Here is a 13,973-nt window from a genome sequence, read left to right on the forward strand (position 1 = left end):
GAAGGGGAAGGGAAGAGGAAAGGGAAGGGGAAGGAGAAGAGGAAGAGGAAGAAGAGGTGATAGAGAGAGGAGGGAAACCGGCAGAGAGGCAATGCCTGTCGCTGAATTCAAGGAGTCCGAATCGCCCAAAGGCAAACCGGCCTCGACGCCAAGAGCATCAGATAAGTGAGCTTCAAAGACCTTAAAGAGGCTGGGCTATGAACAAGGTCCGGAGAGAACCTCGAACTCGGAAATCTCGCTGAAGTGATATGATCTTCGTTCACGTGGTCGCGTCTGTTCAGTTATGCGGACGATATAATGAGATAATGATTTTCCTACGAGTGTTTTTTTTGTTTTGTTTTTTGAGGGGGGGGGCGGGTATAAGAGAGAGAAAGAGAGAGAGGGAGAAGCACACATATACACACACACACACACGTATGTGTGTGTATATATATATGTGTGTGTGCGTGTGTGTGTGTGTGTGTATACATACATATATATATATATATATATATATATTTGTTTTTTCAATTATATATATGTATACGCCTGTATCTATCTGTCTAAATATACGCATACACGTAGAGAGCCATAATGAGAAAGAGAAAGTGAAAGTAGGCGAAAACGAGATAGAGAGAAAGAGAGAGAGAGAGAGATAGAAAGGGAGGGAGGGAGGGAGGAGAGGAAAAGGGAGAAGGAGGGGAAGAGAAAAAAGGGAAGAGAAGTGGAAGGGGAAGGGGAAGAGGAAGAGAGAGAGAGGGGGGGAGGGAGGGAGGGAGGGAGAGAGAGCGAAATGCTATAAAGAGTGAAAGAGCAAAAAGAAGACAAGAACCAGAGAGGCCGATAGCCAGAGCATGCACAAACTTTAAGTAATTAAAGAAACTGCCTTCTGGAGCGCCCATCCCTTTCTCCCCAACTTTCTCGTTGTCCTCTCTGACCTAATTTTGTAATGAATTATTATACAAGTGCTTCAGATATAATAACAATCGTAACTTAGACTAGGAAATTAGACAAGAGATGAAGTGAAAACAATAGATTCATTTGTTTTATCTAATATAAAAGTTGACAATTAATCAGTCATCTTTAATTTAAACTTGAAGACTCAAGACGTTGGTAGTGTCGGGTCTGTTTAAATCAAGATCACTAATATCACTCCCTTTCAGATATTTTACTTGTAAATGCTTACTTACAAAAATCACAGGCAGGAAACTTCTCTTATTGTTTATCTTATGATAGTACTTCTAAGGGTGATTTCTATGGTTAATGGTTAAAAGCAAAATAATTGTGCTAGATATCTAAAGTCATGTAGCACTAATGAAGGGTAGTGAATGGCGGTTGAGTTAGTAGTTAGTCATTATACCTCATCTAGATTAATATTGAAAAGTCTTAAAGTGGGGATAATAATCCGTGGCTGCATTACGTGAAAAACGTGGTTGGTGTTAGTGAACGTAGCGTGTTAAAGTATCTGCCTTTCCGTTGCCGGGGATTCCAACACGGCGTGGTACCCAACAAAATCTAATCGACTTACGACGTATGAACAGGTAGAACAACCCGTTCTGGATTTTACAGACAAGGGGACTGGTCGAGTGCATAGACTTTATGAGAGTTAATTAGTTACTGGAGTCAGTAAAATTAATGAAAGAGGAAGAATGGGGTGAGTATATGTGTTTTAAGGCAAAAAGGAGTACGTGCAGTTCTGTATTAAGGACACTTTATTCAGTAATATATGTCTCGAAATGAGCAAGGGGGTCAGCTGTGCTTTGGGCACGGCGGAAACCAAACAGGGAAGGAGATCCAAGATACCATATTCGGCGGAAGTTAACCATTCGCTCTAATAGTTTGCGCATGCAGCTAGTTAGAGCGATGGGGCAGTAATCTTGAGGGAGGGTACCTGATTTATTGGGCTTCAAAAGGGGGAGGATAAGACCTTGCAAATGAGAAAGAAAATTTCCTGACGTCCATATGTGGTTGAAAATAATTAAAAGGAAGGATAGAGAGGAAGATGGAAGGTGTCGGAGCATAAGGTAGTGAATACCGTCAGGGCCTTCATGAGTGTTGCGGCATGACTGTAAGGCAGCAATAAGTTCAGAAGAAAAAAGAGCTTTATAGGACTCAGCAGAGGATAAAGTGAAGATAATGGGGTTGCGTTCCTTTATGGTCTTTAGGGGAGAGAAATGTGGAGGAAGGCCTGAAATAGCCACCCAGTTCATTAGCCACATGGAGAGGTCCAGAAATGAGAGTACCTCGAATATGGAGGCCGGGGCCTGTTAGTTTATAAGCCGGCGCCAAACAGCTGAAACTGATGTAGATGTAACTGAGGAAACATAATTTCGCCAGCTACTTGTTTTACTGTTCAGGATTGTACGAGGAAGGCAGGCGGAGGCTCTTTTAAAGGAGATAAGGGCTGATAGTTGATTAGGGGTGCCTGGTTTGTAGCGATTACTGTTCCAGGATGCACGTTTTAAGCGAAGCGCTTTGATGCAATCAGAATTCCACCATGAAAATTTGGAGGTATGAGGTCTTGAGGTTCAAGGTATAGCTGTATTGGCACCCCTTAGGACTGTAGCTGTGAAACATTGTATCATATCTGAAATGGACAAGAAGGGGGATGGAGGGATAGGAATAGTAGAGAGTGAGGTGAAAGTACGCCAGATTATGAAGTAAGAGAAAGGAGGACATGAAAGTAGTCACTTTAGGGAAAGTGGTCTAGAAATGACCAATGGAAATCTAAATGGAGAGAAGGGGATCATAGAGAGAGGTCATTCATGAAAAGGATTGCGTGCGTATGTCAAAGTGTGTGGGGCGATCTGAATTAAGAGGAATAAGGTCATTTGAGGAAAAGACGCTTCCTCTTTAGGGATCGGCCACGGGAATTGGTGATAGAATCACCTCAAAGAGTGTGGCGGCAGTAAAAATCACCAACTACGAGGGAAGGTGGCTGGAGTTGGTAAATTAGAGTTGCAAAGGCAACAAAGTCAATAGGGTAGGAAAGGGAGAGGTAGACTGAAATAACTGTGATTCAGCGGCGAAGAAAGATGCGAATAACTGTGCAAGGGACAGTGGTTTGAAAGGGAGGTACATAAGGTGTTTTCTGGTGGATAAATATAGACAAGACATAAAGGGAGTGTGAGGAAGAGACAAACTGGTAATTTGACGGGGAGGAAGTTGATATGGTCTGACAGGGAGGGATTCTCCACCAATGTAAACATTAAAGGGAAAGTCATGTCTACTGAAAGTAATTTTGACAATGTTGGTGGGGTTCTTACGATGACCTCTAGGAGGAATGGAGTAGCACTGTACTGATATCACATCATAGTCTGTATGGCAGCCGAGTAAGTCTTCTCCACAATCTGACCAATTGTTGTTATAGATAGAGCAGTTTGTCGGGGAGATAGAGACAGTTCCGGTGCAAGTATTGAGGGTTGGATGAGGTTCTGTTGGAATGGGGTTGCCTGAGAGATCAGTTAGAGTTGATAATGCTATAGCTTGGTTTTCAGATGTAACTGCGACGAGACGGGAACGTTCGGTTCGGCTACGGAAAGAGACTTTGTCTACTTGTTTTCGGAGACTTTGCTGGAAGAGAAGTGTGTTGTCAGATTAAGGAGCTGGGGGAAGGATTACGAAAAATCGGTCCCATTTGGCTAGGCTACATAGAGTATTTAAGATATTTATATAAATGGGGGTGGTAGTAGGACGGGGACGTGTGGAAGAGAGAATAGCGTTTAGGGAGGTAGTATTACGGAGAGGTGGACAATAAGGCTGTAAAGTAGTAATAAGGGAGGATGGGATGATTCATGAAGATGATTGTGGAGGTAGAAGTTGAAAATGTTGGAAGAGTAGGAATGCCTCCTGGAGATTGAGTGTTTACTTGGGTGGATAATGTACTAGTACGTATTGAGGAGGGGTTAGAGTTACAGTGTTTGGAGTCGTGGTCAAAGGAGAGCCTGGGGTCAGGGAATCAAGAGAGTTTGAATTGATGTGACTATTTGATGAAGGGGCAAACCTCATTGCCTCTAACAAGGGTATAACGTATCCGTTATTGGTAAACCTAGACTATGTTTGGGAGAGAAACAGTACACCCCTCAGAGTCCGCTTGAGGGGTAAAGACTAGACAACTAAAACAGGGGAATACCGCGCCCATGGCCGTTCAGGACTGGCACAAGGTCAGCCTTTCATCCTTTCAGCACGGTTCTCACACCTTAGGAAGGGGGTATTTGAAGGGGTTGGAGAAGGGACGGAAACAAAAAAGTAGGAGGGGAAAAAGACCATGCAAAATTAGTTGAGTTACGGGCTGAGTCCCAAGGCAGGGGAGTTCCCCAGCACTGGGTCCCAGTCCTCGCCTCCCAAGCCAACAATCGGCAAGGAATTGGGAGTGAGAATAATTTCTATACATCACAAAAAAATCCTGTTTTTCACAATTTAAATCCATCTTTTAATAGATAACATGTTCTGAAGCAAGGAACCGATTTCAAACACCAAATTAATCAAAAAAATTAATCGTTTTTTATTTATAATGAAACCAATTACAAGTTTTGCACACAAAAAAATGCATTATATGTCAGTAATCATACCTGGAGTGTCAATGGGAAAATGATAAAACACTTGAATAAACTAATTTGCTTACTCAAAGTCTTTTGTCAAATCTTATATCATTTAATTAAGAAGTTCTCTGCACTTCTCAAGCTCTGGATCTCCAATATATTTTCCCAAAATTCTTCCCTTTATATCCAATCATTCTAATTGTAATAAATTTACAAGTAATGCATGGTACAGTCAATTATACATCAAAATTAATACAAAATTTTAAAAACATATGTCCAATGTAGTGAATTACAAAAATATATCAAAGGTATCTGAATGTTTTATATATCAATCATCTATTTTACACATAAAGCTCATCTTTATTTATTCAAACTACTGCTGGCTTGCAAATGATGGACAAAATTAATGCAATTTCAACATCATGTATAAAGCTGTGTCATGTAATAGTAATAAAACATTAAAGGCACTCTCACACTTACAACACATGTCTTAGATTACATACACATATTTATACATAAGGAAACAAGTATAAAAATAGTGTTAATCTTTTTCATTGAAAAAAAAATAATAATTCCAGTGGCTATATCATAAGTTACCATCACCAATTAGAAGTTCTTATCTTTCCAAGATTATTATATTATTTCCAGTACTCACTCACTCACTCACTCACTCACTCACTCACTCACTCACTCACTCACTCACTCACTCACTCACTCACTCACTCACTCACTCACTCACTCACTCACTCACTCACTCACTCACTCACTCACTCACTCACTCACTCACTCACTCACTCACTCACTCACTCACTCACTCACTCACTCACTCACTCACTCACTCACTCTCTCTCTCTCTCTCTCTCTCTCTCTCTCCACTTGTTTATGTGTTGGAATCTGGTTAAAATTGCAAAGACAGGCACAAGATCAGCAACAGTAATCACATCTTTGAGCAGATATAACTGATAATTCTAGGGCCCAGAACAAGAAGGGCCAACATCTTGAGGGTCAATGTGAGAAAAAGGCCTTTGATTGAAATTCAGCAAATAATAATTCACAAAGGTTGTTCTTCAAAAGGTGTTGCATTAATCTAGGTCTTTAAAACAAAATACACAACAAAAATTTTAAAAATTTATGGTTTCAAAACAATAATTGCAAGAACTATTTTTTGATGATTAAATGATAAATCAAGACATTTACTTCTCTTGATGTTTAAACCACTTCTCCTAATTCCCTCTCTAAAGTTTCTCCACCATTTTATGGCTTAAAAATGAAACTGTCTTTGAAATATAAATATATTTTCTCTTATTTCTGCAACTGAAAATGGCATATTGACTTCAAGCAAAGAATAGCATAGTAAAAGCAGCCAATTTAGAAGCTTTCGGTCACTATATATTCAAAATGCAACCACTTGTATCAATCAGACTTGCGTTGGGATATATGATTCTTTTTTTAATTATAAAAAATGCTCGAGTGGCACCCCCAATGCACTGATGACATTGGCCTTTAAATCACTTTTAGCTCTCAGCTCTAGAATTAGAGGTTATAAAAAAAGAAATGAATCATAAAATGCCAATCACCAATATCCCAATATCATAATTATGCCTTTAAAGCTGAAATCATGCAAGGTATCATGCAAAATCATGAATCATGTAAAATGACAAGAAATCAACTTCGGTTGGAATATTTTTTATTAATCACATTCCACCCAACAGATCATGGAAGCAAAAATTTTTTATAAATTATACTACGCCTGTTGTGCTTGCCACTTCTCAAACTTCTTTTTCTGGGCTTCCATGAGCTTGGTAAGTTTCTTTAACTGGCTCTTGGTGATTTCCTTGCCTTCCTTGTCGTGCGTTGGCAGGCCGTTCTCATCCCACTGCGAATATTCAGGGGTGCGGAACATGTCCTTCGGGTCACTGGGCACCTCCTTGTCCTTGGCGGCTTGCTTTGCTGCCTGTTCTGCCTTCTTCCTTTCCTTCTCCTCCTTCTTGGCAGCTTCTTGCTCTTTCTTTAGCTTGATCTCTTGCATAAGCTCTGCCGCATCTACAAGTTTAATACTTGGTGCACCTGTGAATAAGAGACATTTGATAGGTTTCCGAACCATAAATGGTCCAAGCACCTGTAGCTATGTATAAAAAAGATAATAATAATAAATAAAAAAATAAAAAAAATTACTGAATATCAGCACTTACTAGTCAAATTCTAACTTTCCTTAAATTGTTTAAAATCTGCTAATGCAAATTTACATATTTATAATAACTGATCCTGAACACTCTCCAGAACTGGTACTGCATCAAATATAAAACCAACAAATGTGGTGATCCCACTGACACCTCAAAGGCTAATGAGAAGCAGGTTACCTCCGTCTCTGTCTTCCAGCCTGACCCCAAGCGGAGGTAGCATATCATCGCGAATGCTATCACAGAGGCTTAGGAGTTTCCCCTGGAGTTCTTTGGCATCTACATCCTTTCCTCTAGACCACTGACGGAGTTTCTCTCGAACATCTCCCACTACTTCAGCTACCGCAAGAAGCTTCTCCGAGCTCTAGGGAAAACATGGTTATTCAGTACATAAAAAAAATTCTTATTGGCACATTTCAGCTGACAATAAGCATATATGAATGACAACTGCAAATATAAATGACAGACACACTGACATCTTATCATACAATTAAAACCTCTTATCATTTTGAAATCAGAAGGTAATTCATAAAACAAGATAAAACAAGAATTTTTTTCCAGGCTATCAAAATTGTCTCCTCACCTGGCCACTGCCTCCACTCTGATCACCAATAGTAACACCAAACATGTTCATCATTTTCAGGACGTAGCTGTTTATGTTGATCATCAATTGAGAGTTGACCTGCGGAAATGTCTGCATTATCACATACCCAAATAGCAACAAATGTTTGGATTATAACAAACAGAAACTCTGAATGGTTTCTCACAAAGCTTTCTTCAATATTATGAAACAAAGTGACTCCAACTAGCATATAGCAAATGTAGAGTATCCCATAAAAAAATAAATAGTACCATAGTAAAAAAAAGGAAAGGTGTTGCTAAACAATCTCACCTGCTGGTTGTTATTCATGTATTTGTTGGCTTCTGTAATGAGGTCCCTCATGTGGTCTAGTGATGTTCTGGTGTCAATGTTATCACACAGTGCCTTATGAACATTTACTCTGTTGGCAAAACAATTCTAATATCAAACAAATTATAGTATCATGCAAAGACAAAAACAATCAAAATAATAGTGACATAAAACACTTACACGAACCATTTTTTTCAAAAAACACAAAAGAAGGAAAATACAACAAACCTTGTGTTATTATATGTTGTCTCCACCTGCATATCTGTATTACTCCACTGTGTGCTAGTGTTTCCAATACGACGAACCAGATCCTGAACATTCAGGTTGAATTCACTAACCATCTTGTAGAATTGTTTGGCTCCTTCCATGGTGTTCCTATAATTAGTCAAGACTTATGACGCTTTATGAGGTTGTATGAGGTTTTATGTCAAGGTCAAGACTTCTGTTAAGCATATTTCAAATTCCATCTTGAACACCAAAAAAATGCTACCTTTCTTGTTTAGGTCAGGAGGGTTTCAAAGCTCCATTTACAACTTTACTTTTGTCAATGACTGTACTATGACAAGATGGATATTGTATTTGATTTATTATGAGCAGTTAGATTTACTTGCAAAGGCAAAATCTTACAGCCAGAGAACAAATGAAAATCAATCAATAACAACAAAGTAGTGAAGATAATTTTGTCAGTTATAAAAATAATACTCATTATCACTACCATCATATCATTATCATTAACATTATCATCATTTCATACACAGCCAAGTACACAAATGCTTATACACTGACATGTATATCCCCACACACACATGCACACAAACACACCAGCAATCTATCTACATACCTGGACTCTACTTTAACTGAGAAAAGATGTCAATTTCTACCTTCTCTACTCTTCATACCTCACATAGAATCACATTAGCACCTACAGGACAGCAGTGGTGGAGAGAGGAAGAGGAAGAGGACTGAAGGGCAATGTTAGGGTTGCTCCTCTTATACCTGCACACTTATGCAAACGTCAATACTTACAGCAAAGCTCATACTCACCCCCTTGCTCACACTTACACACCACACACACACACAAACTAATACAAACACAAACTTTCATACACACACACATAGAGACACACTCACCCTACAGTTTTTCCCTAACATATCTAACCTCCTCACCCCACACCCCACACACTGTCCCTCTAAGCCCCCCACACCCCGACAACCCCAAAGGACCACCACCACCACCTACGAGCTATAATCCAACGTGTCCTTCCAGGTGTGCAGGAGGAAGGCTACCCGCAGGTGCGCAGCCGACGTCTCTTCCAGGGCCTTCTTGATGGTTATGAAGTTTTTGAGGCTCTTGCTCATCTTGCAGCCATCAATGTGCAGGTGACCCGTGTGCAAGAAGTACCGCACCTGAGGAGATGTGCACCAAGGGGAGGGGGACAGCAGTTAGTGAAGGTTGAAGAGAGGGGGGATTATTCCAGTATCACTAAATATTGCTATTGCAAAAGGAGGTGGAGATGGAGGTATCGTAGTAATGGGAAGGATTAACAGCATCTGAAGAAGAAGAAGAAGAAGAAGAAGAAGAAGAAGAAGAAGAAGAAGAAGAAGAAGAAGAAGAAGAAGAAGAAGAAGAAGAAGAAGAAGAAGAAGAAGGAAGAGGAAGAGGAAGAGGAAGAGGAAGAGGAAGAGGAAGAGGAAGAGGAAGAGGAAGAGGAAGAGGAAGAGGAAGAGGAAGAGGAAGAGGAAGAGAAGGAGGAAGAGTTAAGGGCAAGGGCAAGGGCAAAGGCAAGGGCAAGGGCAAGGGCAAGGACAAGGGCAAAGGCAAGGGCAAGGGCAAGGGCAAGGGCAAGGACAAGGGCAAAGGCAAGGGCAAGGACAAGGGCAAGGGCAAAGGCAAAGGCAAAGGCAAAGGCAAAGGCAAAGGCAAAGGCAAAGGCAAAGGCAAAGGCAAAGGCAAGGGCAAGGACAAGGGCAAGGGCAAAGGCAAAGGCAAAGGCAAAGGCAAAGGCAAAGGCAAAGGCAAAGGCAAAGGCAAGGGCAAGGACAAGGGCAAAGGAAAGGGCAAAGGGGAGAGGAAAAGGAAAATATCAAACATCAACTAAAATAAAAATGACAAAATCACAGTCAAAACATACCCAGTGATCATTGTTGTAATATGCCTCTGCTTGTGCCAGTTCATTGTCATGGTGAGGGAATTTCAAATCAACACCACCTGAAACCATACAGGACATTTAGTGATTATACAGACACACAGTCACGATATTGTTTAACTTTCCTCTTTTTTAAGGCTGTTTACAACCCACTGCTTGTAACAACAAATACAAATATAGCCCTCTATTAATAACATTATTAGACAATAGGTACTGTTTTATTTCACCATACACAATTTTCATTACAAATGCCTTGCATTATAAAAACAAATACTGATAATATATGTACTACACTAATAGATCAAAATAATGATCAGTGAACAAAATTCATAATACAATATATTATATTTCTGATACTGATATTAGTGCTACACAGCAATAAAGAGAAGCCTTTATAATAAACTGTAAACAATAGCTGTATCTAAACATTAACAGGTACTAACACTAGAAATAGGAAGAAGAGAGAGGGAAAATAAAAGCACACATGCACTAACTCTCTTATGGCTGACAGGTAGAAGTGCACATTACTTCATGCATTTTTCTGCCCTTACCTGTGTGGATGTCAAGAGAGTCTCCAATGACATCTGAGGCCATGCAAGAGCACTCAATGTGCCACCCTGGCCTGCCGGGACCCCAGGGAGAGGGCCACGCTGGCTCACCAGGCTTGGAGGCTTTCCACAGAGCAAAGTCATTGGGGCTCCTCTTCTCCTGGGTGGCAGTGGTGGAGAGTGCTCCCTCACCTTCCTCCAAAGCCTCCTGGTTGCCATAGGCCTCAGGAACTAGCTGAGATTGACAAAAATAAAATAATATTGATATACCAAGCAAGTGAATCTAACAGCTTGAGACAAATACTGTTCTATCAAGATTACTATTTAGATTTTCATAAATAATGCAAAAAGTAAAAGCTTAGGAAATAGCATTTCTTTCTATTATATTCTTGATACAAAGAAGCAAAGCCTCTGTAATATCTTAACAAATCAAAACTATTTGTCTCCACAACAGAGCAAGCATAATATCCACTAAGTAAGGTATACGTAAGCATAATATCCACTAAGTAAGGTATGCATAGTCATGACAAAGGTTTTACTTGGTGATCCTAACATCAAAATACAGTAATAACCCAAGTTATCTCACACCTTGGCATAATAGTGGCTTGGCTCTGCATCAAACTTTCCCACATCAAAGTACACAGAGCCGCAAGATTCATAAGCATAGCCATTGTCGATAATCTTCTTCACGTAGTCCACAATTTGAGGCACGTACTCAGACACTCTGGTTACAACGTCAGCTGGAAGTACCTGTAAGACAGATTTTTTTTTTTTTAATTAGCATTGTAATTACAAAAGTAAACGCATGAACAGAAGACAAATGGAAAAATATTCAAAGATCAAAAGAAGTTAAGGGTCACTATATATATCATCTCTTCATAAACCATAAAACTATATATTATTTTCACTCTTCTGCCATTATGACCACTATCACTCTAGATGTAAAAAAGAAAAGAAAAAATATGTATTATAAAAAAAATAAAATCATATAAATACAAAAGTCCAAGCAATTGCAATGAACATTAATACATACATTGAGAGCATCCATGTCCTTGTTAAACTCATTCTCAAAATGCCGCGGCAAGTCTGCGAAAATGGAGTTTTCCGTAACTTCCTTCCCCTTCTCTTTGTCCAGCCATTCACCCAGTACACTCTCAGCACTGGCCATCAGCTGATCTTGGTGCTTGCTGATTTCAGAAGCATTCCCTGAACTGGCAACACTCTGTAATGCATCTGCAGCAATCTTCACCTAGAAGAAAAAAAAAAAAATTTACAAATCTTGTAGACATTACCTACTTTAACATGCTATTGAGAATGCTTGCACTAATGGCTTTTATTCCTAACAATGAAACAGACCAGAAAGCAACCAAATTCATGACAAAATCATATATTTATAATACCTCCATTTTCCTCTTTCTCTTTTCAACTTAGTAAAGACATACAAAAACTCTTCATATTTTCTCCAAGCACAAAAAAGCCAGAGGAAGAGAGGGACAGCGAGAAATTTACTTTTCTAAAAAGCACAACAGCAGTTACCTTCTGCACTTCCTCAACCAGCATTTTGAGTTTATCTTGATCTGTGGTTGCTGCAATGATGGAATTGTGGTGTTCCACAGCTGAGAAAATGTCTTCAACCAACTTATCCTTGGAAACTTGAGACCTGAGAATTTAGAAAAGTAATTTATTCTCCTTTACCCCTATTTTAACAAAATGTGAAGTCTGAATATTAAGAAAAATTGTAAAACGAAAAAAAAAAAAAATCATACATATCTTAGGATCCAATAGAAAAAAGATATTTTGTACTCACTCTTTATATTTCTTGACAAGGTATCTGGTGCGAGCTCGCTTAATAATCTTGTCATCAATATCAGTGATGTTCATGACATACTTGACAGGGTATCCAAAGTAGTCCTGCATCACCCTCCGCAGGATGTCAAAGCTGACATACGATCTGTGGACGAGAAATGTCATCAGATTCTGTTCTCCTCTGGACTGGATACAATTTTTGTGATGACAGAAAAAACAACCTAACACAAGAACTACAAAAGCTTAAATATAGAAACCTGGTACTATATATGGCAACTAAATCATCAAGTCCTTTGGATATGTAAGAAAAAGATAATATATCATATACTTTATGTAGTGTACAAAATAAGCAATTAACTCTCACAAGTGGCTTACCTTGCATGACCCATATGAGAATCATCATAGACTGTTGGCCCACAGCTGTACCAAGTAACTACATGGTTCTGTGGTTTAAACAGCTCCTTCTTTCTAGTGATGGAGTTGTACAGGTGGAGTTTTGGAGACTCGACCCCCTCTGGGGCAGACCACTGATAATCTGGGCGCTTAGGCATCTTCAGTCAGTTTTGTCTGCAAAATCACATAAAAAAGGTATAGAGCAAATCACAATAGATATCATATACATTGAAATATATCTCAATATATATCCTCCAAGAATCTGTAAAATATTATTGGGATAAATCTCAGAAAACACCCAATTTTTTTTATTGACATATTTCAATACACTCCTTTTCTTGCTTGATGTAGTCAATTACAATCATGGCCTACAAAGGTACAACTACAAAAACAAATGGGAAGAAATGGGTAAAATTAACATGTCCTAATTACAAAATCTGTAAAACTAATAAAAAAAATTTGTCTATATATCATATAAAGAGACATATTGCTATACATACTGGACAGCTAATGTTATGGACAACTTGCATCACATGATTAATGACAATGTCTAACAACCTGGCCCTCCACAGCACAGAGGATTCTTGCCACAGTGGCATTCCTTAGCAGAGCAAAGCAGACCTAAAAGAACTGCTTACAAGCCAAAGTCTCTTTGGGTTAAAAAGCAGTAACTGAGGGACAGGCCAGACACCCCCTTCAACCACCTGAAAAAGGTGTGAACCAATAATGCTCTCTGGTATGATCCCAAGGTGCATCAAAGACAACACTTTGCTATAAAGGTAACTCTTTACAGAAAAATGCACTCATCAGAGACTAAGACACCACTTCCATGTCAAAACATTTATTCAACAATCTAAGATGCTATGTCTGGGATTACCCTTCAAGCATTGCCCAGAGAGAGTTGATGGTAGGCTCTGCCCCCAACACCGTCTGGGAAAATATTGTCTTCACCTCGGTATACACACCAAGATAGAGATGAAACACTGGGGCACCAACTGGACTTGGGCTAGGCTGTGAGCACCATTTTCCATGATCTTTTCCCTTTATTTGTGACACAATCATTCATGTCTGCAGATTATTTCTTGTATTGACTGCTTCAACTTTTTGTCCTCTACAAGAATACCACCATCAATTTATCCTAGCTTAGTGCATCCATACAGTAAAGATTAACCACTACAATAATAGGAATAGGTCATCAAAAGCCTTGTACTGATCTTTGCAAAGTACAACCTAGTTCCACAACCTCCACAGGGTCAGTAAAACCATTCTTCCTTAGAGGCAGAGAACACGATCACCATATCTGGGCTGATGAGATTATTACTGTGACTTTATTAGTAAAGGTTAGACAGCCTAGGCACAGTTGCAACAGTCAGGCAGGTCAGTTCTAAATAACTGAGAGTCTAGGCCTTATAGAAAAACAGCACAGAATTCACCATTACAAATGTCACTGAACCATGGCTCTTTAACTA

The 13,973-nt window shown here is 39.4% G+C and overlaps 1 protein-coding gene across 2 annotated transcripts in view; it reads right to left on the reverse strand.

The window, feature by feature from the left end:
• Window positions 1-5,648: 5,648 nt before the first annotated feature.
• The window catches only part of LOC125046589 (cysteine--tRNA ligase, cytoplasmic-like), a 13,355-nt gene continuing 5,030 nt past the window's right edge, over window positions 5,649-13,973 (reverse strand). For both annotated transcript variants that reach the window (XM_047644398.1, XM_047644397.1), the window contains exons 2-14: window positions 12,487-12,678; window positions 12,113-12,256; window positions 11,842-11,965; window positions 11,339-11,554; window positions 10,894-11,055; window positions 10,309-10,540; window positions 9,743-9,819; window positions 8,851-9,017; window positions 7,839-7,985; window positions 7,593-7,701; window positions 7,284-7,382; window positions 6,881-7,064; window positions 5,649-6,587 (exon numbers count right to left, since the gene is read on the reverse strand). In XM_047644398.1, coding sequence (XP_047500354.1) covers window positions 6,265-6,587; window positions 6,881-7,064; window positions 7,284-7,382; window positions 7,593-7,701; window positions 7,839-7,985; window positions 8,851-9,017; window positions 9,743-9,819; window positions 10,309-10,540; window positions 10,894-11,055; window positions 11,339-11,554; window positions 11,842-11,965; window positions 12,113-12,256; window positions 12,487-12,662 — 2,160 coding nt within the window. In that variant the 5' untranslated portion in view covers window positions 12,663-12,678 and the 3' untranslated portion in view covers window positions 5,649-6,264. The remainder of the gene's footprint in view (window positions 6,588-6,880; window positions 7,065-7,283; window positions 7,383-7,592; window positions 7,702-7,838; window positions 7,986-8,850; window positions 9,018-9,742; window positions 9,820-10,308; window positions 10,541-10,893; window positions 11,056-11,338; window positions 11,555-11,841; window positions 11,966-12,112; window positions 12,257-12,486; window positions 12,679-13,973) is intronic.

This window comes from Penaeus chinensis, chromosome 39 (genome assembly GCF_019202785.1).
Source record: "Penaeus chinensis breed Huanghai No. 1 chromosome 39, ASM1920278v2, whole genome shotgun sequence".
Taxonomy (NCBI): Eukaryota; Metazoa; Arthropoda; class Malacostraca; order Decapoda; family Penaeidae; genus Penaeus; species Penaeus chinensis.